Source organism: Rhinatrema bivittatum, chromosome 11 (genome assembly GCF_901001135.1).
Source record: "Rhinatrema bivittatum chromosome 11, aRhiBiv1.1, whole genome shotgun sequence".
NCBI classification, from domain to species: Eukaryota; Metazoa; Chordata; class Amphibia; order Gymnophiona; family Rhinatrematidae; genus Rhinatrema; species Rhinatrema bivittatum.
Window position 1 is genome coordinate 7841413 of NC_042625.1, and position 24081 is coordinate 7865493.

A 24081-nucleotide genomic window follows, 5' to 3' on the forward strand; every position below is an offset into this window, starting at 1 on the left:
GCAAGTAGCACATTTAAGACTAATCGGAGAAAATTCTTTTTCACTCAACGCACAATAAAGCTCTGGAATTTGTTGCCAGAGGAGGTGGTTAGTGCAGTTAGTGCAGCTGGGTTCAAAAAAGGTTTGGATAAGTTCTTGGAGAAGTCCATTAATGGCTATTAATCAATTATACTTAGGGAATAGCCACTGCTATTAATTGCATCAGTAGCATGGGTTCTTCTTAGTGTTTCGGTAATTGCCAGGTTCTTGTGGCCTGGTTTTGGCCTCTGTTGGAAACAGGATGCTGGGCTTGATGGACCCTTGGTCTGACCCACCATGGCAATTTCTTATGTTCTTATGTTCTTAAAGAAAGAAATCAAGAAAGCAAAAAGTCAGGGAGAAGAAAGGATTGCCAAAGAGGTAAAGAGGGGACAAAACATTTTTCAGACATTAGAGAAAGGAGAAAGCTCCAAAGTGGTATAGTGAAATTGAAAGGTTACAAGGATCAATTTGTGGAGAGAGACAAAGAAAAGGTGGAAATATTACAATTGCTTCAGTTCTGTGTTCACTAAAAAAGACCCTGGAGAGAGAATGTTGCTAATTAACATGACATTGGAGGGGGTGAAGTAGACGAAACTCCATTTACAGAAGAGAATGTATGGGAAGAGCTAGGAAAACTGAAAGTGGAAAAAGCCATGGGGAATGATGAGATTCATCCCAGGATACTGAGGGAGCTCAGAGATGTGCTGGCAGGTCCGCTGAAGACCTGTTCAATAGATCCCTGGAAACAAGAGTGGTGCCACAAGTGATTGGAGAAGAGCGGTGGTGGTTCTGCTTCACAAGAGTGAGAGAAAAGAGGAGGTTGGAAACTACAGGCTGGTTAGCCTCACCTCAGTTTATTTATTTATTTATTTTAAAACTTTTTTATGCTGGTATTAGTGGGAACATCATACTGGTTCACATCCGAACCAAAGGTAGAAAGTACAAAAAACAGGGGCTGGGGTGGGACAGAAGAGAGAGAGAAGGCCGAAAGAGAGCACACAGAGCTACAAATAATATATATATATAACAGGATTAATTTATAATTATAAATTATAAATAACCTCAGTTGTGGGAAAAATAATGAAAACTCTGCTGAAGGAAAGGATAATGACTTATCTACAGTCAGGAGGATTGCTGGATCCCAGGCAGCATGGATTCACCTAGGGGAAGATCCTGTCTGACAAATCTGATTGATTTTTTTGATTGGGAGAATAAAGAATTGGATCGAGGAAGGGTGCTCAATGTGATCTATTTGGAATTCAGCAAAACTTTCGATATGGGCCCGCATAGGAGGCTTAAGAATAAAATGAGAAGCTTGGCAGTGAGCACCAAGGTGGTGGTGTGAATTACAAATTGGTTGATGGATAGAAGACAGCATGTGATGGTAAATGGAACCTATTCTGAAGAGAGAACGGTGTTAAGCGAAGTGCCATAAGAATCAGTGTTGGGACCGGTCCTGTTCAACATCTTTGTGAGCGACATTGCGGAGTGGATGATACTAAGATTCACAACACAGTGGACATGCTAGAAGGAGTGAAGAGAATGAGAAATGATTTAAAGAAGCTTGAACAATGGTCAAAGATATTGCAGCTGGGATTCAATGTCAAGAAGTGCAGAGTCATGCATCTGGTGTGTGGTAATCCAAAAGAGCTATATGTGATGGGGGGAGAGGGGCTGCTGTGCACGAAGCAAGAGAGGGACCATGGGGTTCTAGCGAACTGAAGTTGGCGAAGCAATGTGACAAGGCGATAGCTAAAGCCAGAAGAATGCTGGGCTGCAGAGAGAGGAATAACTAGTAAGAAAAAGGAGGTGATAATCCCCTTGTACAGGTCCTTGGTAAGGCCTCACCTGGAGTAGTTTGTTCAATTCTGGAGACCGTATCTCAAAAGGGACAGAGACAGGATGGAGGCAGTCCAGAGAAGGGTGACAAAAATGGGGGGTTCTCTATCAAATGACTTATGAGGAGAGGTTGAAGGACCTAAATATGTATGCTTTAGAGGAGAGGAGGTGCAGGGGAGATAGAATACAAACCTTCAGAAACCTGAAAGGTTTTAATGATACACATTCGACAAACCTTCTCCGTTGGAAAGAAATCAGTAAAACTAGGGGTCATGAAATGAAACTCCAGGGAAGATGACTCAGAACCAATGTCAGGAAATATTTCTTCACGGAGAGGGTGGTGGATACCTGAAATGCCCTTCCAGAGGAGGTGGTGAAGACAAAAACTATGATAGATTTCAAAGGGGTATGGGATAAACACTGTGAATCCCTAAAGGCTAGAGGATAGAAATAAGGAAAAGAGCACATGGGAGTAACTTGCTGGTGTGACGGTTACTACCCTTAACTAACAAGCCTTCATACTGTTGATACAGCTCATTATTGCTCTCTGCTTTAACGGCAGGGGGAAAAGAGGAAAAGGAGAATCACAAAGAGGGGAGTAGCTGGCTTGTTACGGCGGTTACTACCCCAAACCAATAAGCCTATACTTCACTTTCAATGCATATCCAGCATAGTTCTCTGCTTCAACGGCAGGGCTGAAGAAAAACTGATACTTCACACATCCAGCAGAGCTCTCTGCTTCAACGGCAGGGGAGAAGAAAAAAGGGTTCGCACTCACAAAGCGGGGAGTAGCTGGCTTGTTACGGCGGTTACTACCCCAAAACAAATGTGCCTGATACTTCACTTTCAATGCATATCCAGCATTGCTCTCTGCTTCAACGGCATGGGAGAAAGACTGATACATCACGCATTTCCAGCATAGCTCTCTGCTTCAACGGCAGGGGAAAAGAAAAACAACCAATAAGGGCTGTATAACATAGTCTGGGTAAAACAAATAAGCATGGGTGTAGCTTGCTTATTGCGGCGGTTACTACCCCTAACTAATCAAGCTAGACATTTCACTTGGATGCAGCTCCATCACTGCTCGCTATATTAATGGTGGGGGTGGAAGGGAAATAGAACCAAGAGCTAAGAGAAACAGATAAGTATGAGAGAAAAAATGTGTGAGGCTTGCTGGGCAGACTGGATGGGCCGTTTGGTCTTCTTCTGCCGTCATTTCTGTTTTTATGTTTCTATGTTTCTATAGAATCAATTTCAGACACACAATTAAACTCCGAAATTTGTTGCCAGGGGATGTGCTTAGTGCAGTTAGTGTAGCTGGGTTTAAAAAAGGATTGGATAAGTTCTTGGAGGAGAAGTCCATTACCTGCTATTAATTAAATTGACTTTAGAAAATAGCCACTGCTATTACTAGCGACAGTAACATGGGATAGACTTAGTTTTTGGGAACTTGCCAGGTTCTTATGGCCTAGATTGGCCACTGTTGGAGATAGGATGCTGGGCTTGATGGACACAGTATGGCATATTCTTATGTTTTTATACGTTGAGTGAAAAATAATTTTCTCCAATTAGTTTTAAATGTTTATTTATTTAAAATCTTTTTTTTATACCGTCGTTAAGTTATATACCATCACAACGGTTTACATATAGGCACGTATAGCAATGTAAGAAATTGCATTGGGTAATACTTCTAACAGAGTGCCAGAAATAGTAAACATAACAAAATTATGTGCTGTGCGTTGATGTTCTACTGCCTGCTTTATTTTTTCATTTCTCCATTCTCTTTGTAAAACGCTTGTTTGAAAAGCCAGGTTTTTTAAACTTTTTTTTTTAAAGTTTGAAATTTTTTTGCAGTCTAATTTCAAGAGGCATGGTGTTCCATAGTATCGGTCCCACTAATGATAGTGCCCGCTCTCTAACTTGTGTCAGTCTTGCTGTTCTAACTGAAGGGATAGTGAGGAGGGCTTCAATATAACTAGGTACCCATATTTAGACAACTCTTGATCAGAAGTTGGGGGATCCCAGAGTCATGGGCAGGCACTTAAAAACGTAATTGCAGATCGGGGCTTAGTTGATATATGGCGCTTGCGTAACCCTACTGCACGCAATTTCACTTATTTTTCACATGCACATCAATCTTATGCATAGATTTTTTCCTGATTGATAAATCCTTAGTGGGGTTGGTATCTGAAGCTGAACTGGGTTCCACCTGGTCTAATCACTCTCCGATTTGTGTTGTGTTGGGATCAAGGTGCAGAGGTACTGGGCAACGCTTTGGTTTTGAACGACAGCTTGCTGGATGATACATCTTTTAATGACTCTCTTTATGATGATATAAAAGCTTATCTGGACCTTAATCAGACTGGGCATGTCACCCCTAGTAAGGTGTGGGATTTTTTTAAAGCCTTGGTTAGGAGCAAGCTTATATTGAGAGCCACATATCTAAGGAATAAAAGGGCCGCTCACAGGCTATACCTTATGCAGCGTATTGCCAAATTAGCGTTACGTCATAAGCGTACACTGGACTCGCAGAAGTTCTAGAAGCTCTAAGGAGGGAACTAGAAGCTCTAAGGAGGGAACTTCAGGCTTTAGATCTAGCTAAGATGGCATTCCAACTACACATGCTCAGAGACATTTCGAGCTTAGCAATAAGGCAGGGTGATTACTCACCCGGAGGTTAAAGGGGCATGCTGCGCAGAAAAAAAGCCCAATCTGGGTCCTTTCTTTTTGAGTTGGGGGATATAAGTATGGCTTTTTCGAAGAACTTTATGCTTCTGTAATTCAGTTGGGGAACAGGATATTGTATCCTATCTTAAGGGAGTGGAACTTCCTGTACTTCCAGATAGAGCCTGGGAGTTTTTGAATAAAGAAATTACCATGCTGAAGTATTCCATACTATTCAGGGCCTAAAGCTGGAGAAATCACTGGGGCTAGATGGCTTTACAGCCAAGTTTTATAAAAAAATTTCATCGTGTGGCAATCCCGCCTTTGCTACACATTTAATGCTCTCAGGAATGGGGGCTCGATCTTGTTGTAGTCTAATTTGGCTGGAATAACTCTTCTAGCCAAGAGCGGAAGGGACCCCACACATTGCGGGTCTTATAGACCAATTTCTCTAATTAATGTGGATCTCAAAATTCTCACCAAAGTTTTGGCTACATGGTTAGGGATGATTGCTCTATCTCTTATTCATGAAGACCAGTCTGGCTTCGTGTCAGGGCATCTGGCTTCAGATAATGTGTGGAGGGTGCTGGAATTGATTTGGCAAGCAAAGCATCGCAATACTCCTATGGTACTATTAGCTATTGATCCTGAAAAAGCCCTTTCTCTTCAAAGTCTCAGAGAAAATGAATTTAGGTCCTGACTTTATAGAGTGGCTTCAATGCCTATAAGTAAATCCCAGGGCTTGCTTAAAAATCAATGGGGCCTATTCTCAGCCTTTTGCAGTTAAAGAGACGCACTAGACAAGGCTGTCCTCTCTCACCATTGCTATTTGCCTTGTCTTTAGAAACCTTTACAGAGAAGGTGAGACGGAATCCTCTGATCCAGGGGTGGGCCTTACAGTCCCATAATAACAAGCTTAATTTGTTTGCAGATGATCTTTTATTTTACGGTGGCAGATCCGGAATCCTCCCTCCCAATCCTATTACAGGCCCTGAAAGTGTTTGGTAAATGAAGACAAGCCAGAGGTCCTAAACATTTCAACGCCCAGGGACCTCTTTGCCTGAGTTGTCTCACATCTACCCTTTCAGGTGGCTAAGGGGTGGGTAAAATACTTAGGGGTCAAAATTGGTCCAGACATTAAGGGTTTATTCAATCTCAATTACACTCCACTATTAGCTAATATTCAAAGTGATTTGGATAGATGGGACAGGATGGACTTTTCTTGGCTAGGGAGGATAGCTATCCTTAAAATGAACGTGCTTCCACATTTTTGTTATTTTTTTCAACCTTACCAGTTCCGATACCTGCCTTCCTGTTGAAACAATAGCAGTGTAAGTTGTTCCACTTTATTTGGAGGAGCAGGCCCCCTAGAATTGCTAAATCCATCCTATTTTTTGATAAACTAAGAGGGGGGGGGGGGCTACAGATGCCACACCTGGAATGGTATTTTGCTGCCTCTCAATTGAGTGCATTTTTACATTGGCATATGGACAAAGCATTGAAGCCATGGGTGCGGATAGCGTCCCATGGTGCTGGAGATCCACAGTAACATATTAAGGCTTGGCATAAGGGGGGTTAATCTCTCGGGCCTCTCTCCTTCCTCCAAGTTAATTTATAAGGTCTGGGGCCGGTGGAAGCCAGTTTTGGTAGGAAAGAAACAGGCTTTCATCTAACCTCTTTTCTCTTTGTCAGGGCCTTCCTGCCAGGGAACGCACCAAAAGAAATGGAATGTTGGAGGGGAAAGGGTTTGTTTAAATGGGAATAAACATGAGATGGTAAAAATTTGTTGCTGTTCTCAGCCCTGCAACAATTATAACCGATCACAGGATCAGATCTTTTTGCTTATAATCAGATTATCCATTTTTTCACATCCTCAAAGTTAGGACGGGACCTTAAGAAGGGTAGGTCTTTGAGGATTATTATGCCCAGGTTGATAAAGTTAATAAACCTATCTCTAAGATCTATGCACTATTAAATCGAGATCCCCAACAAAAAATGGCCTTTCAACTGGCATGAGAGCGCAATCTCGGAGGTAGGCTGGAGGACAGAGAGTGAGACCAATGTTTTTTGGCTGTCAGTTGGAACTCGGTTTCATCTTTGCTTAAGGAGAATGGGTATAAAGTGCTCTACTGTTGGTATCTTACCCCTGTTCACTTGAGCAAGATATTTGCCAGTTCAGATGATAGATGTTGGAAGGGCTGTGGTGACAGGGGCACCTTTTCACTTTTATTTTTATAGATTTTCAGCATATACAAGTAGGATAAACCTTACTATAAATAAATGAAAATGACATATCAAATATCAAGAAAATATAACATTCACAAAAATCCAATCTAGATAATACATTTTCTGTATAGGAAATACATTGGAGCAAGGGGCGCATATATTAAAGGAGATATACTTAAACTAAAAAGAAATCGGCCTAACGTGGCTACGGCAACCCTTCTCTTATGAATCTTCAGACCTAGGGATTACCAGGAGTCAACAAGCATATGCTCCTAGAATTAATAAGGGATTTAAGTTGTTCCGGAAGGAAAAACACAAAGCATTCAGTAGGGGAGTGAGTAATACACTTAACAAGGATATCTTAAAATGAAAGAGAAACCCAAAGCAACTATCTGTGATTTTAATGCAAGAAAATCCTGTCTCCTTTCCTGTGTAGCTCTAGCAAAATCCGGATAAATATGGATTTCTTGACCATAGAAATTAACAGTAATATTCTTGAAATATCTTCTCATTACTTCACTCAGTTCCCTTTCAGAAATAAATGAAACTAAGAGAGTAGCACGATCTAATATTTCATCCTTAGAATCTTCCAGGAATTGAGTTAAGTTTTCTAATACCTCAGGACGGTTTAGAAAAAAAGTGTCTCTTTAGCAGACACCGGAAGGAAATACATCTTATTAATACATGGAGTTTTGCCATCTTCAAATTTTAAGATATCCAGAAAATATTTTTTTTAATGTAATATATGAATCCTCCTCCACCACTTTAGTAAAGTTTAGGAAGCGTAAGTTCAGGTGCCTTATATAATTCTCCACAATATTTAGCCTATGTGAAGTATAGGTAAGATCTTTAATCATTTTCATATCACGTGCTTGAATTTCAGTGATAGAAGACTCCATAGACTCTAATTGAGTTTTAACAATGTCACTTTGACCATCTACTTAAGATTCCACCATATTTGACAAGTTTTCCAGTTTAAAGTGTTGTTCCTTTAGAGAGCAACCAAATCCAGCCACCAGGTTCCAAAGCACTTCTAATGTCACCACTGCTGGTTTAGTTGGAAGCTAAAGCTGAAACGATTCACCCCCCAGTCCTGGAATAGGGAGTTCCAACTCTGCTGTAGATTTCGCCAGTCTAATCAAAGCTCCAGTCCTCTCCGTTGGAGTTGAATTAGTTGTAAAGGAAGCAATATCCAGGAAACCAGAGACCTCTAAATAAGCCAGGAGGAATCGGAGGCAGCAGCGATATTCCTCCACTCTGACTCCCACGTCCCGCTGTCACAGCAACTGCGTTGTCAATCTGCGCCAGGGTCAGGAGTGAGAGGTCGACGTTCTCCGGAGCCAGCAGCGTATGAAGATTCGGGGGACTGAGTAACTTCCCCAGGTAGTTCTGGTGCTCCCTTGCCAGAAACCACAGCGGGGCTATGCTCCCCCTCTAACGGTGCCCATCCCGGGCGTTTAAGATGTTATTAGACGCTGACCCGACGGGAAAGCTGTGTCGAGGGCGTAGACCCGTACTTTCCTCCTTCTCTTTGAAGGCATCTCGAGGTAATCACCAAAACAGAGGAGAGCGTCAAACCACAACCCGGTTCACGCCACCATCTTGCCCCCGCCTGTCCTCTGGAGCACCTTTTTACATATGTGGTGGGAGTGCCCGGCTATAGGGACTTTATGAGATGAGGTGTCTGATTTCATAAATTTGTTGGGTGGCTCTCAGGTTTCCAAAGATCCCAAAGTATGTCTATTATGCTTACCCACTGGCATTGGTGCAGAAAGTTACCAATGCTGGGTTCAGCATGTGGTTACAGCAGTTAGGTGTAAAACTGTGTTAGGGTGGCGTAAACCCTCTGCTCCCACGCTAAGTAATGTGCATTCGAGATTAGATAGGGTGTTCTACATGGAAAAATTAACTGCTATATGAAATGACAGGGTGGCCAAGTTTGAGAAAGTTTGGCACCCCTACCTACAGTGGAAGTCTAAGGGGTCTACTTAATACTTCTCTCACGTCGCTTTACTTAATTAAGGATGAAGGGGTTTAGGGTGAGGATATTCCAAATCTTATATCCTTTTCTTTCCTTCATTTATCCAACCAGCCATATTGGATTCTCTTGTAATAATTGTTTTCATAGAATTGTATAACTTTACTCGGCCTCCACTGAAGTGAGCTGTAGTAGAGGGAGGGGGCAGGGATAGGGATTAAGGGAGGGAGATAATAAGTAAACATACCATATAGTTGTTGTGCATAGACAGTTTATTGTTAGATCGCATGTCCATGCAATTGTGTTTTCAAAACTGGTTGTTGCAGAATTGACGACACGTTATTGTTGTATTTTGTGTGTTTCATTCAATAAACATTAAATTATATTAAAAAAAAACTCATACAAAAATTATACAAAATTTCCCAAACATCCATAAAATATTTAAAAATAGCAAATATATCAAATAACACCCAATAATTAAAATTAAGAAATTTTTTAAAAATCCCCACTTTCCATGCTTGGGAACATTTGATTTCTGAAACTGCTGTGGATTAGTGTAGGCGGGGAGGAGGGGAATTTTCCTCCTCTTATATACACATGTTCATTCTCTCTCTCTTACACACACACACAGATGTTCTCACACTTGCTCTTTCACACATACACAGATGCTCTCATGCTTTACTCGCAGATGCTTTCACACACACACGTGCGCTCCCACATATAGAAGCTCTTATGTGCTCTTGCATACACATGCATGCTTTCATATGCTCTTTCACAAATATATATGCTCACACATTCTCTTTCATATGCTGTCATATGTATGCTCTCACACACATGCTGTCAAGTAATGCTTTTTCACAAAAACATGCTCACATGTTCTTTCACACACACATGCTCTCACCCACATGCACACGCTCTCACACAAAAACACACACATTTTATTTTTTGGCTGTGGGCATGATGAGCTCAGCAGGCAGCTGGTGGCCTCATTGTCTTCTGTGGCAGGTAGCCGCTGGACCGCCTCTATTTTTCGCAGGCAGCAGGTTGGACTCCGCTGGCAGCCTACTGGCATACCTGGGAACTTTTGATTTGTAGTCACTCTGAGATTGTTGTGGATTGGAGGGGGGGAGGCAAGGGGCCTGGGGAGGATGGAGCACACTCTCACATACACATATGTGCTCATTCTCACACACAAACATACATGCTTTCACGCACATGCCCACTCATACTTCTCTCTTCCATACACAAACCCACTTAAATCCACATACATATACCTATTCACACACAATAACTTTCACACCTTTCTTGTACGGCCTATGAGACTGCTCTATCTTCCTGCCACATGGCCGCTTCCAGCTCTGCTCGTCTTGACACACCCCCTGCTCCTTCTTCAGGTGAGGGCCCACCAATGTGTTGCTCTGATCCTTCGTGAGCCAGATGCTCCCTTTGCTCCTTCTGGCATAAACCTGAAGCGCCGCCTTTTTTCCACCCACTTGGATCCAGCTGACTTCCTAATACAGGCCCACGCAGGAGCTTGAAGTAGCAACAGCACTCGAACCTGGAGTCCTTTGCAATTCTGGAGGCTCTGGGTCAAATCTGGAGAGTTCCCACATTTGCCAGCTGCTGGCAGGTTGGGCTCCACCGGCAGCCTGCTGGCATTCCTTCCTTTTTTGCCATTGGCAGGTTTGGCTCTGCCAGCCGGGCCTTCTCTAAAACTTTGGCTGCCAGCGGCCTGCTGGGCCTCTTCAATTTTTTTGCTGCTGGCAGTCCATTGGTGTTCCTTCTTTTTTCGCCACTGGTGGGTTTGGCTCCACTGGCGGCCAACCTGGCCTTCTCCAATCTTCGGCTGCCGCCAGTTCGCTGGGCCTCTTCCATCCTTTGCTGCCGGCGGGTTGGCGATTAGGGACTTTTTGCTTTTTTTTTTATAATCATGGACACACCATTTTCTTGTGCTATTGCAAGGCTCTTTTTTCTGGCCTGCGGGAGTTGGGAATCTCGCGGGCATACTGGTAAATTTGGTGGCAAGGTGAGGTGACATTTTGGAGGCATTTTTTTGCCACTCCAAAATTTTGCTGCCTGAGGCGGCCGTTTCACCCTCCCTCATTATAGAACTGACCCTGAGTGTTACTAATCTAACCAACTACCACATGAGGAGAGGTTAGCAAAGCAAAATTAGTCCATCCCAATGTGATGAAGTGCAGGACTCCAGAGTCAGAAGATGACACAAAAATGTATTTCCAATTAATATCTAACAAAAGTACATTTGTACTGATCTGAGCCTTTCTAGCTGGCAAACTAAACTCACTCTGGAAGTGTGATGTCATGCTTTGGTAGAAATCCTGAACCAGGTCAGACTGCTCTTGTACAGGCATGTCCTGCAAGACAGTTTCAAAAGGGTTAAACAGTATGCATCTTGGAACAGAGACCACACCACTCTGCTTCCTATTCTGCCAATGGCACCCGAGAAAGAACAAAACAATCCCTTCTCCTATTACAGCATGTACAAAATGCAAGGATATGTGCTCCCTCCTCCCAGCATGCTCTAGTACAGAATGGATGTAAGCAGTAGGGACTTTATAATCAATAAGGACATAGAAAGAATTGGGATAAACTCAAACTCCTCTCCAGCATGCTCTGCTATAATATGTAAAACTTACTGACATGGAACTTAGTACAATCCAATGTAGACTGCACTCCGATCTAACAGGTCGATACAGTATCGGCACATAGAAAGCAGGAGCTCAACGCTGAGTGCCCGCTTTCTTAACGCGCCCAAGCACCTCTCCCAGGGACCCGATGTTATTTTCAAATGACCTGCTGCGCTAAAAAGAACACGCTAGGGAAAAATGTGCATCCCTAGCGCCTCGGGTGCCTAGGAGACATGGCTGGGAGTCCATGTCTGACCTGCCCTAGCTCCCTCCCCCCAAGGCCTGGCCTCCGATTGGTCCTTTTCACTGACATGTGACAGTGAAGGGACCAATCGTCAATAAATGAAGGAGTAGGGCACTTAATATTAATTTTTTCACTCCTTCATTTATTGCCAAATGGTCTGTTCACTGTCACATGTCAGTGAAAGGGCCAACCACCTTTCAGAAGGCTGTCCTGAAAGGGGATTGGTCCTTTTCACTGACAAATGTCAGTGGAAAGCACCAATTGGAAACAGCCCTGGAAATACAGAAAAAAAACAGTATTTATTGCTTTTCTTTACACTTTTTTTGGCCGCTCAGAAATTAATGCCAGCTCTGTGCTGGTGCTAATTTCTGAGTTGTACAAATGTGCGGATTGGGCACACTTTTTTTTTTCATTAAGGGGAATACATAATAGCGCTCATCAACATGAATTTATGTGATGAGCGCTATTATCTACGTAGGCGGTTGGGTGCACGTTTTGAATCAGGGGTTATGGCCGCGTGTTCAAAATGCGCATCCAACTGCACGTTGAGCCATGCGTTGCAGCCAGCGCACCATACTACATTGGCCTGCTTGATACAGAAGAGAGAAAACCACTGCTCCTCTCAGAAGAAAAGCAGCTTTGCTTCAGCCACCTCTTATTCCCAGGAGAAATGATAGCATCATGATGTGACACAGAAACAGGAAGTCTTAAGTTTGGAAAGCACCTTTTTGCTCTGCATGGTCTCGATGAAACTGATGCAATGCTTTTGGATGAAGTGTGTTGCTGGTTTCCGAAGAAATTTCAGAAAGTCTGTAAAATCACCTGACCTAGACAGAGGAGTGGTCTGCGGGTCCAAAGGGCAAACTGGCACAATGTCTGATAACAAAATGAACAGAATGTAAAATAAATCTCTCCCATAATCTTTCTCTTCTGAACTTATAAATATGACAACCTGCAGTTTCTGCATAACATTAATGATAAAACTAATTACATGTAGGATCAATATTAAAAGCCCACCAAGTGGCTAACAAGAACTGGGTAAATTTTGTCATAGAGATTTAGCAATTTGTGCAGACAGAAATGACTGCACCAAGTTAGCTGGGTACTGCTGAAGATCGAGTTACCAAGTTAAATATAAAAGCCCTGCCCCGGGAGTGCATCAATCTGGCCCCTTTCTTACCCGGTTAAATTTGTGTGAGTGGTGATTTTACTTGCACAAATTTAGCTGGGTAAAGTGGAGGCAGGTGTAGAGGAATTTTAAACAGCTCAGTTTTAGCCAGGTAAATCTTTTGAATATAGACCCTATTGTTAATAAACTTTATGTACTAACTTTTCTAATGCCTAACATAAGACAGTGAAAAAGGGAGAAAAGAGGGCTTAACCAACACACACCCAAAAAGCACAGACCATGAGAAAGTGGCAGGGCTTGCTTAGTGCCCACACAGAAAAACACAGAAAGAAAGGCAGATCTTAAAGCGCGTCAGGACTTACCCTCACAGAAAATTAAGGGTACCGAGCATTCAAATACACTTTCTTCTTTCTGTACTGGAATAACACCTACCTTTTTTTCTGTGTTAAGAAAGGCTCTCTCTCTTCTCTTTCCCTGTTGGGATAACAACTTCCTCTTCCTTCTGCTCCCACAGCTTCCTCATACAGCAGGTTTTTTATGACATCACAAGAATATATGTCATGATTAGAACATCCATAGCCAGTGTTCTCTGGCTCCAGCTACTGTGAGCTGGACACATCGCTCCATGGTGAGACCACAACTTGAATACTGTGTACAATTCTGGTCGCCGCATCTCAAAAAAGATATAGTTGCGATGGAGAAGGTACAGAGAAGGGCGACCAAAATGATAAGGGGAATGGAACAGCTCCCCTATAAGGAAAGACTAAAGAGGTTAGGACTTTTCAGCTTGGAGAAGAGACGGCTGAGGGGGGACATGATAGAGGTGTTTAAAATCATGAGAGGTCTAGAACGGGTAGATGTAAATCGGTTATTTACTCTTTCGGATAATAGAAAGACTAGGGGGCACTCCATGAAGTTATCATGTGGCACATTTAAAACTAATCGGAGAAAGTTCTTTTTTACTCAACGCACAATTAAACTCTGGAATTTGTTGCCAGAGGATGTGGTTAGTGCAGTTAGTATAGCTGTGTTTAAAAAAGGATTGGATAAGTTCTTGGAGAAGTCCATTACCTGCTATTAAGTTCACCTAGAGAATAGCCACTGCCATTAGCAATGGTAACATAGAATAGACTTAGTTTTGGGGCACTTGCCAGGTTCTTATGGCCTGGATTGGCCACTGTTGGAAACAAGATGCTGGGCTTGATGGATCCTTGGTCTGACCCAGTATGGCATATTCTTATGTTCTTAAGCCAAGGAAAAATGTATCCTAAAGAATAGTCTTTATAATACTGTGAGCTAACTAACTTTTTGCCTGTATTTTGGGCCAAGCCCCTGCAGATCTGATTATTCCTGAAGCGAGGCATGCCTGCACTGCCATACCAGCTCCTTACTTTTGAGCTAGAGGGATTGATAAAGCTCGTGACACAAAGAAATAAAATCGCTCTTCCAGATAACTGTCTTCTGGTTAAGGGCTAGAGCTGGTGTTGGTTAATTGTTTTACCTAGGTTGACAGTGTGGCAGGCTCAGCATTGATATCTGACAAAAGTCACCGTTGCTGCTCCTGCAGAAGCAAATGGACCTCCCTCTCTGATGGCAGATTGTGCTCTGCTCACTGCAGTAGCAGTGATCTGCTCGAGGCTTCTTGGGCGGCTCCATCCTCTAAAAAGCATTTGGGTAAGTCAGGATACATCTCTAAATCTCCCAAGATGGCCCTTAGTGTACCTCAAGTTATCGGAACCTGCAATTTTGATGGTCGACAGGGACGTGGAAGCCATCACAGTCCATGCTGTCGTCAGTAAAGGGAAGTTCCAGCTATCAATCAAGGACCTATGAAGCTGCTGCCGGAGGAAATTTGTCAGCAGAGCACTATTTAGGATGGCCCCTGCGCTTCCGGGGGAGCCTATTCACTCAAATTTTTTAAATGTTTATATCAAGCATGCCAAGCTTTGCAGGTGCAGTTCAACTGGACTACTATGGAGCTTTCGCAGTGGGGTTCTGGCTGCCACGACCAATGTCTCTCAAGAGTTACACCTTTACCATGTATGTTAACTACTCCATCGCTACCTGGCCTACCGCCGCAATACGCTTCTTTTCAGGACATCTTCTCCAAACAAGCAGCGGACATTTTACTTCCTCACAGAACCTTTGATTGTGCAATAAATCTCAAGCCTAACTCAGAGCCTCCCAAGGGAAGGGTTTACCCCCCTCTCGTTATCTGAGACTGAGGCCATGTCAGCCTATATCCAGGAAAACCTGCAAAAGAGCTTCATCAGGCCCTCTAAGTCCCCGGCAGGCACGGGGGTTTTTTTTTGTTGGAAAGAAGGATGGTTCCCTTCGTCCTTGTATTGATTACAGAGGTCTCAATGAAATTACCATCAAGGATCGCTACCCGCTACCGCTGATAACAGAGTTGTTTGACAGACTCCAGGGGGCCAAAATCTTTACTAGATTTAAAAGGGGCCTACAACCTGGTCTGGATCAGTCACGGGGATGAGTGGAAAACAGCCTTTAACACATGTGACTGACACTTTGAGTACTTGGTAAAGCCCTTCGGCTTGTGCAACGCACCAGAGGTGTTTCAGAATATGATGAATGAAATTTGCGAGACTTACTGTACCAGTGCGTGGTGGTATATTTAGATGACATCCTGATCTTGTCTCAAGATCTTCAGACGCATCAGACTGATGTGATAAAGGTACTTCGAAGACTACGAGACAACCATCTCTATGCGAAGCTCGAGAAGTGCGCTTTTCATCAAGCATTGGTGCCCTTTTTAGGGTACATTGTCTCCAAAGATGGCTTTCAGATGGATCCCCAAAAGATGAAAAGCATCCAAGAGTGGCCTCAGCCTACGGGATTAAAAGCCTTACGCCGATTCCTCAGCTTCACAAACTACTACCTCACGTTCATCAAACATTACTCCACCTTAACAGCACCACTCATGGCCATGACCAGAAAAGGAGCTAATCCATCTCAATGGTCTGCTGAGGCTATAGCAGTCTTTCAAACTCACAAAGAGGCCTTCCAAAAGAAACCTTGTCTTCGCCACCCCGATCCTCTTTGCCCATTCATTGTCAAGGTCGACACTTCCGGCGTCGGCATGGGAGCAGTACTGAGCCAATACAGCGATACCAATGTCCTCCATTCCTGCTCGTTCTTCTCACGCCGCTTCTCTCCAGCCGAGAAGAATTATGGAATTGGAGATAAAGAATTGTTTGCTATTAAGCTGGCCTTCGAGGAGTGGCGTCCATGGTTGGAAAGCACACAACACCAAATAATGGTGAATACCGATCATAAAAACCTATCTACGCCATGCCCAACCTATCTACGCCATGCCCAACGCCTTAATCACCGGCAGGCTAGGTGGTCATTATTTTTCAACCGATTTGACTTTCTCCTCAAATACCGACCGGCAGAAAAAAACATATCAGCAGATGCCCTTTCGCGCTCCTTTTCTCCTGAGGATGTACCCAATGAACCTCGCCACATCATCAGTCCAGAGAGAGTAGTGTTGGCAACCACTCACGCGGTCCCTGCTGGGAAAACGGTGGTGCCACAAGGGATGAGGAAGAAGCTATTAAGATGGGCACATGACTCCCGTCTGGCCGGCCATCCCGGGCAGGGCCGCAAACTAGCCATGCTCCAACATTTTTATTGGTGGCCTAACATGAAAACGGATGTCCAAGCATATGTGGCCTCCTGTGCTACCTGCACAACACAGAAGCCTTCTGCCGGACATCCCTGGGGCCTCCTTCACCCTCTGCCAGTACCGGAATAACCATGGACACATATTGCAACTGACTTCGTGGTAGAATTGCCTCCTTCCGGCAGGAACACCACAATATGGGTGACCATTGATCGCTTCTCGAAAATGGCACATTTTGTGGCACTGCCAGGACTATCTTCCGCTGCAGAACTAGCCAAATTATTTGTGAAGCACATTTATTTATTTAGCGTATTTATATACCATTTTACCAGTATTAATACTGATCAAAGCGGTTTACAATAGTATAGATTATAAAACAAAATTATAACCAAAATTAAATAAAATAAACTCAATAAAATAATAAAAACGGAGTTTCATCAGAATGAGAATAAAAATACAATATATATAGTGTTATCAATAACATAAAAATTAGGGTAAAAACATCTTCCGCCTCCATGGGATGCCCAAACACATCTTGTCGGACAGAGGTGTTCAATTTACTGCGAACTTTTGGAGAGCACTGTGTCGAAAGTTCGACATCTCATTGGACCTAACCTTGTCTTATCACCTGCAATCCAATGGACAAATGGAGCGAAGAATAGGATGCTCAAACAATTCCTATGCTCATATGTGAACTCTAGACAAAGCGACTGGGCTGAGTTACTTCCCTGGGCTGAGTTTGCCCTAAACTTGCATCCTGCCTCCTCTATGGGGTCAACCCCATTTCAAGTGGTGTATGGTCATCAACCATTACCTCCATTTCCTCTGCCACTGTCTGTGACATCTCTGGCTGCACAAGCCACTGCAATTGAACTATAACAACTGTGGAAACAAACCAAGGACCTGCTTCTCAAGGCGAGCCAAAGGGCCAAGAAGACTTACGACGCTCATCACAGGAAGGCACCTCAGTTCCAACCAGGGGACAAGGTATGGCTCAGCACGAAGATCCTTCGCCTCAAATTACCTTCTGCACGCTTTGCACCACGATACGTCGGCCCCTTCTCCATTCTCCGACACCTTGGAGGTTTGACTTACAGTTTAAAGCTACCTCCATCCATGAAAATTCACAATGCCTTTCATGTGGCACTACTGAAACCGCTCACCCTTTCCGAATTCTCCAACAAAACTCCAGAACCTGCGCCGCTTGATGCAGAGGATGATATCGTGTATACAGTTGATGACATCCTGGATGTCCGCAAAAGAGGTAAAGGTTGGGAGTACCTTATCTCCTGGAAGGGATACGGACCAGAGGAGAACTCTTGGGAGCCCGTTGTCAACATCCTTGACAAAAGAGATGATCCGATGCTTCCATCAGTCTCATCCTCAAAAACCCAAACCCCCTGGGAGGGGCCCTAAGAAGGGGGGTAGTGTTGCACCCATCGATCGCAGACAGCTGCACCCTCTCTGTCTCACATCTCTTTTTCCTTTCCATTGGGCAAGATGGCTGCCTTTGCCTCTCCATGCTGACGTCCCCGGTCCGGCATGGGTGATTGCATTCGCCATTTTCCCTCCGAGGTCACCTAGGGCGCGCGCACTGGCCCTCCTTTTGAATACGTCATGGCGGGAACCTCGGGGGCGTCCCCACCACATGACATCACTACCTCCGGGTATTTAATCTCTGTTCTCCATTCCAGCTACGAGTTAGCAAGGAATCTCCCTGCCGATCTCTGCCTGTGACCAGACACCTCTGCTCTGTGTCTTTCGCTCTGGAACGACTTAGGTACCCGTTCCTCGGGGGCCTTGCCTTGCTCCTGCCTACCCTTCGGGGTTATCAACTTCCAGCAAGGACACTTAAGGTACCCACTCCTCGGGGGTCTTACCTCACTCCGTCCGCAGGGCTTTCTCTTCTACAGCTTCCAGCCTGAGTGTGTACTTCAACTCTTGAATCTGTCTCTGCCTTGTCTCACCCTTCTGAAGTAGATTCTCGGCCTACCCCACATTGTGGACCACTACCGGATCTACCCTCACTGGCATATCATCTGTGCCCAGGTTCTCAGCCTTCCCTGCTCTGCAGACCACTACCGGACCCCTCTCCCTCTCGGGACCTGGTGAGACTAAATCTACGCTGCGGAGGACAGACTGGACTACGCCATCAGAGTTCCCTCTCCTCTGGCTAGGATCACAGCCCGCTCCTTGGGTTATCAACACTCCTGCTATATAATAAAGACTTAATATCTGCTGTCTCCATTACTGCTAGAGCTAGCCATCTCTTGCAGCGACCAGGGGCCCACGACTCAATGTCTCAAACACACCACACTGCATAAATAGGGCTGTTTAAACGAATTTGATAAGAGAGTCACAAATTATTAATTACACATTAAGCTTAGATATATGCTGCAAAGGACATATGCCTGACCTTACATAGGTATAAGATCACTTATCACTGTTCAACTGTTCTGCATGACTGTATAATCATATAAATCTACGGTGTAATCTATCTATTTCATAGGTACATTTGCCAAGACAAGAAACTAAAGTCATTTCCATAATCAAACTATAAATAATTATATCTGACAACGTTGCTCTATTAAATTGTTTAGGACCAATTTCATAACTTATGTGTTTTTCTTCTTTTTTTAGTTGATATCTCCAATATCACCCATGTGTGTCTGAGAACACACTCTGTAAATTATGCAATTTTAAGGTATTAATTGCCCTTACATTTCTGAATTTGGCTTTATCTCCAAACTACATATTTTATATGGTTTTCTCTGCTCTTAACAAAAAACGTGACCTGTTGTCTCCTCTGTTTATTATTTTTTTTCTGTATATGTGTATAATTTAATTTAAACAAACAGATTTTATTCATTTATTTCATTTTTTACATTGGGTTGTTTTATATCAGGGTTAAAGTATATATTTATTGTTATTTTTTAGAGCCCCAGATGCAGCCGAAAGGGCGAAACTCGGCCGGAGTCGAGTGGGCATTGTTATATTGAATAAATTTACTTTCCAAGGCATCGATCTGGTTTTTGTTTTTTCTTACAATTCAATATGTGAAGCAGTCTTTCCTCTTTGGATTTCTGTGGCTTTGACTAGGTCGGCAGAGTGACTGTGGTTAAGGTGGAATGGTGATACCATCTTGGGAAGGAAAGAAAGGTAGGTTCTTCATGTTACTTCATCCTGGCAAAGTTTCAAACATAGTGAATAACGGACCAGCACTTGCAGCTCCTTGCTGATGTTAAGGCAATCAGGAAGCATACTTTCCAGGAAAGGTATGCTCTATGGCTACTGTCCATTCTCAAAGAGCGGTAGCCTCCCGCTGTTCCAGAACTAAGCTGAGGTCCCTCAGTGCCAGTAATTTTGAACTGATGGGCGCAGTCAGGGGATGCCCTCCATGAATATGGAGAATAACTGGTGACATGACATCCCAGAGTCCTCACAGGGACATGGTAAGCTGCAGTAGCGTTGAATGTATTCTGGTAGATGCTGTTGCTAGTCCCGCCTGACGGAACGAGTAAAGGCATCCAAATAGACGTTCCAGGCCAGGAAAGAGGGTCAACGCATTCTCCACCGCGTTTTAAATGTGTGGCTTACTTGCCTGATAATCCTTTCCAGAGGAGAATCTCTTGGAGGATACCTCTTGGAATAGTTGCGGTAAGGTCAGGTACATTAACACTGTCCCTTCTAACTCCTACTATGTGGCGGGGAAGGGAACTGATGAGTCTGAAAATGAACCTGCTCTGCAATGGTTGGATTCGATTGACAGGTGGGTGAGATGGGGCACCTTAGTTGCTGGGGTCATCCCGGAATTCCACTTACATATATTGTAATGCATACTACTTCCTGACAGGTCGTCTGTAGACTGGAGTTTCTTTTCTTGCTTGTGAAGAGCACTTATCCACGACTTCTTGAGATTGTGCTCAGGAAACCTGTTTTCATGATGCCCCTTTGAATTATCTATTAGGAGATATTTTCACCGCTGTCAGAGGGTACAATCCCCATTGCAACTCCAACTTCCTGTTCTTATTGATATTACTTTAGCACGACATGGGGATATGAATAATCGCCTCCCCGTTATATTCCAGCCCTATTGCCGGCAGTCCATTGCAGCCACGTGTACTTCACGTGGTCTGGAGTTACCATTCTTGATGTCGATCAGTCCTTGTCATCAGAAGTGGTGTATAGGCCATACTGTCCAATAAATGGACCCGAATAACCCGCATCTCGCAGATGCAGAGAAGGGTTTCAATATTTTCCATTCCTTGAGACCGGCCACCACCCTTAATAACTCTTTGATAAGGCTGTCCCGGGACGACCAGAGTCCAGAAGGGTGCACTATGCATTGGGCATGATGCTCCTTGGCCCACCGTGCAGCCTTGCAAGTGGATCTGTGGCTAAAAAGTGAATATACGTTTCCGCTCTGCCCACTGGTTCCTACCAGTCGTTGGCCGAACATGGAATCTGAAGGATTTGAGGAAGTCATTCTGAACGTTCGCTGCAACATCTGAACTCCGGCACAGGACAAGATCTTCCTGGACTTTGTAATTCATTGTTCTCCTCCCCCTTACTGGAGATAACAGCTTAGGTATCATTAGATGGGGGGGAAGTTCAATCCGCAGCTCCATGCAGTTGGCAAGGGATGTGCTGCTGACTGCGACTCTGCGTTTGTTGATGCAGTGCTTTCGCGGATTACAAACTGGCTAAAAGACAGGAAACAGAGTAGAATTAAATGAACAATTTTCTCAGTGGAAGGGTGTGGGCAGTGGAGTGCCTCAGGGATCTGTTTTGGGACCCTTACTTTTCAATATATTTATAAATAATCTGGAAAGAAATACGACAAGTGAGGTAATCAAATTTGCAGATGATACAAAATTGTTCAGAGTAGTTAAATCACAAGCAGATTGTGATAAATTGCAGGAAGACCTTGTGAGGTTGGAAAATTGGGCATCAAAATGGCAGATGAAATTTAATGTGGACAAGTGCAAGGTGATGCATATAGGGAAAAATAACCCATGCTATAGTTACACAATGTTAGGTTCCATATTAGGTGCTACTACCCAAGAAAGAGATCTAGGCGTCATAGTGGATAACACATTGAAATCGTCGTTCAGTGTGCTGCGGCAGTCAAAAAAGCAAACAGAATGTTGGGAATTATTAGAAAGGGATGGTGAATAAAACGGAAAATGTCAATGCCTCTGTATTGCTCCATGGTGAGATCGCACCTTGAATATTGTGTACAATTCTGGTCGCCGCATCTCAAAAAAGATATAATTGCGATGGAGAAGGTGCAGAGAAGGGCGACCAAAATGATAAAGGGAATGGAACAGCTCCCCTATGAGGAAAGACTAAAGAGGTTAGGACTTTTCAGCTTGGAGAAGAGATGGCTGAGGGGGGATATAATAGAGGCGTTTAAAATCATGAGAGGTCTAGAACAGGTAGATGTAAATCAGTTTTGTTTTTTTTAAATTTAATCTTTATTAAGTTTTCAATATTCACATAAAGTAAACATTATACAATGCGTAGATTCATATTCACAATTTAAGTTCAATATCATAAACTTTTCATTTCTTACTCAGTTATATCGCTCAAGTTCTCATCTACTATTCCAAGCAATCCTGGGGGAGTTAACATGGCGGTTTACAAGAAATCAAACATACTTTCTCAATAACATTTAGTCTGTCACATGATTGCAGCAGAATTTACTATACAATGCTACGACTACTCTAGGTTCTGGGGGTTACTAGGCTCAAGAAACTTCTGCAATTGAACAGGCTCAAAGAAAATATACTTCGCATTCAAATGTTTAACAACACAGTTACTGGGATACCTCAGGCTAAAACTGGAACCCCTAGCCACTACTTCAGGCCTTAAAGATAGAAATTTCTTACGTCTCTCTTGGGTAATATGAGATATATCTGGATAAATCCAGATTTTTATCCCATAATAAACTTCCTCCCTATTTCTCATGAATCTCTTTAAGATCAGATCTCTATCTGCTGAAAAAGTGCATGAAAGAAACAGCGTCATTCTTTTTTTTACTTCAGATTCCAATGATAATTCCAAAATCTGAGTTAAGTTCAGTGGGTTCTCTTCTTCCTGATCCACTTCTTCTGCCTTTTCTCCCTTATTCGGTAGATAGTACACTCTTGATATCACCGGAAGCCCTTCTAAAGGAATTTTCAGTATATTTATTATATAATCCTTTAACATTTCGTAAGCAGAAATCTCTTTTATAAATGGAAAGTTCAATACACGAAGATTTAAATATTTTGTCTGATTTTCAATGTTCTCAAGCTTCTTCACATTTATATTTTCCATTCTTAAAATCTCAGTTTGAACATTTTCCAATTTGTCCATACGTTGTTCCATCCCATGCAATTTGTTGGCTTGTTCCATCGTAATTTTCTCAATCCTGTTATTAGATTCCAGTGTAATATTGGTCAAATTAATAACAGCTCTTTCCAACCCCTTCATGGCATGCCACATTGTTATTACCTTCGGCGTCTCAATAGGTGTGTATTTCTCCAATAGCAGTTTCTGAGCCAGTTCTCCCCCTCCTGGGGTATTCCCACTCACAACCCCCGGATAGCTCTATCCTCCTCGTCTTTGCTGGTTCTGGGTAAGCCACTCGTATTAGAATTATCAAAGGCAATATTTCCATTGAATATATGTAGCTCTAGAGGACTTACCCCAGCTAACACAGCTTCTGACGGGACTGGAGAGGGGGGGGTTATTGGAGCGCCGGGACTTAATGTGATCTCCTCGGCCAGCAAGGCCGACATCCGCCCTGTGTTGGCGTTTGCAGCGGCCACCTCCACCGGCAATTTTCCTGCTGCATCGGCGGCGAAAAAAGTCTCTATCCTCGTTTGGCCTGCCTCAGAGATCGGCGATGAAGAGGCCACTACTTCCCTGAGCTTGGCCTTTCTTTTAGAATGCGCATTTCAGAAAGAATATTTTTTGAAGAAGACGGGGAGAGAGCGTTTCACCAGCCTTCACGCGGCGGTCATCTTGGAACTCCCCGTAAATCAGTTTTTTACTCTTTCGTATAATAGAAAGACTAGGGGGCACTCCATGAAGTTAGCATGTGGCACATTTAAAACTAATCGGAGAAAGTTCTTTTTTCACTCAACATACAATTAAATTCTGGAATTTGTTGCCAGAGAATGTGGTTAGTGCAGTTAGTATAGCTGTGTTTAGAAAAGGATTGGATAAGTTCTTGGAGGAGAAGTCTATTTCCTGCTATTAATTAAGTTGACTTAGAAAATAGCCACTGCTATTACTAGCAATGGCAACATTAATTAGACTTAGTTTTTGGGTACTTGCCAGGTTCTTATGGCCTGGATTGGCCACTGTTGGAAACAGGATGCTGGGCTTGATGGACCCTTGGTCTGACCCAGTATGGCATGTTCTTATTACATTTCCTAGCGTGTAGCAGATGGACTCAGGACCATGGGAATGGGTATAGTGTACTCCTGATAGCAGTTGGAGACGGATCAGATTTCAATTTGACGTCAGCCCTAGTAAATATACCCCTGCAGGAAGTGCAGCTCTTCAGTATTTTCCGTCTCCATAGCAGTTAGGGACTCTATGCACGCTAGCACAGCGTTAGAGTAAAATTTACCAAAGAAATCCAAATTAAGAAGAAATCTTACCTCTACAAACGAGCCTCGCTCTCCTGCGGTG

At 43.4% G+C, this 24081-nt stretch overlaps 1 protein-coding gene across 6 annotated transcripts in view; it reads right to left on the reverse strand.

Annotated features, from left to right (window-relative positions):
- Positions 1-24081, reverse strand: part of LOC115100770 (rab5 GDP/GTP exchange factor-like) — a 106579-nt gene that overhangs the window by 31430 nt on the left and 51068 nt on the right. For all 6 annotated transcript variants that reach the window (XM_029619624.1, XM_029619625.1, XM_029619623.1 and 3 more), the window contains exons 4-5: positions 12345-12496; positions 11034-11103 (exon numbers count right to left, since the gene is read on the reverse strand). In XM_029619624.1, coding sequence (XP_029475484.1) covers positions 11034-11103; positions 12345-12496 — 222 coding nt within the window. The remainder of the gene's footprint in view (positions 1-11033; positions 11104-12344; positions 12497-24081) is intronic.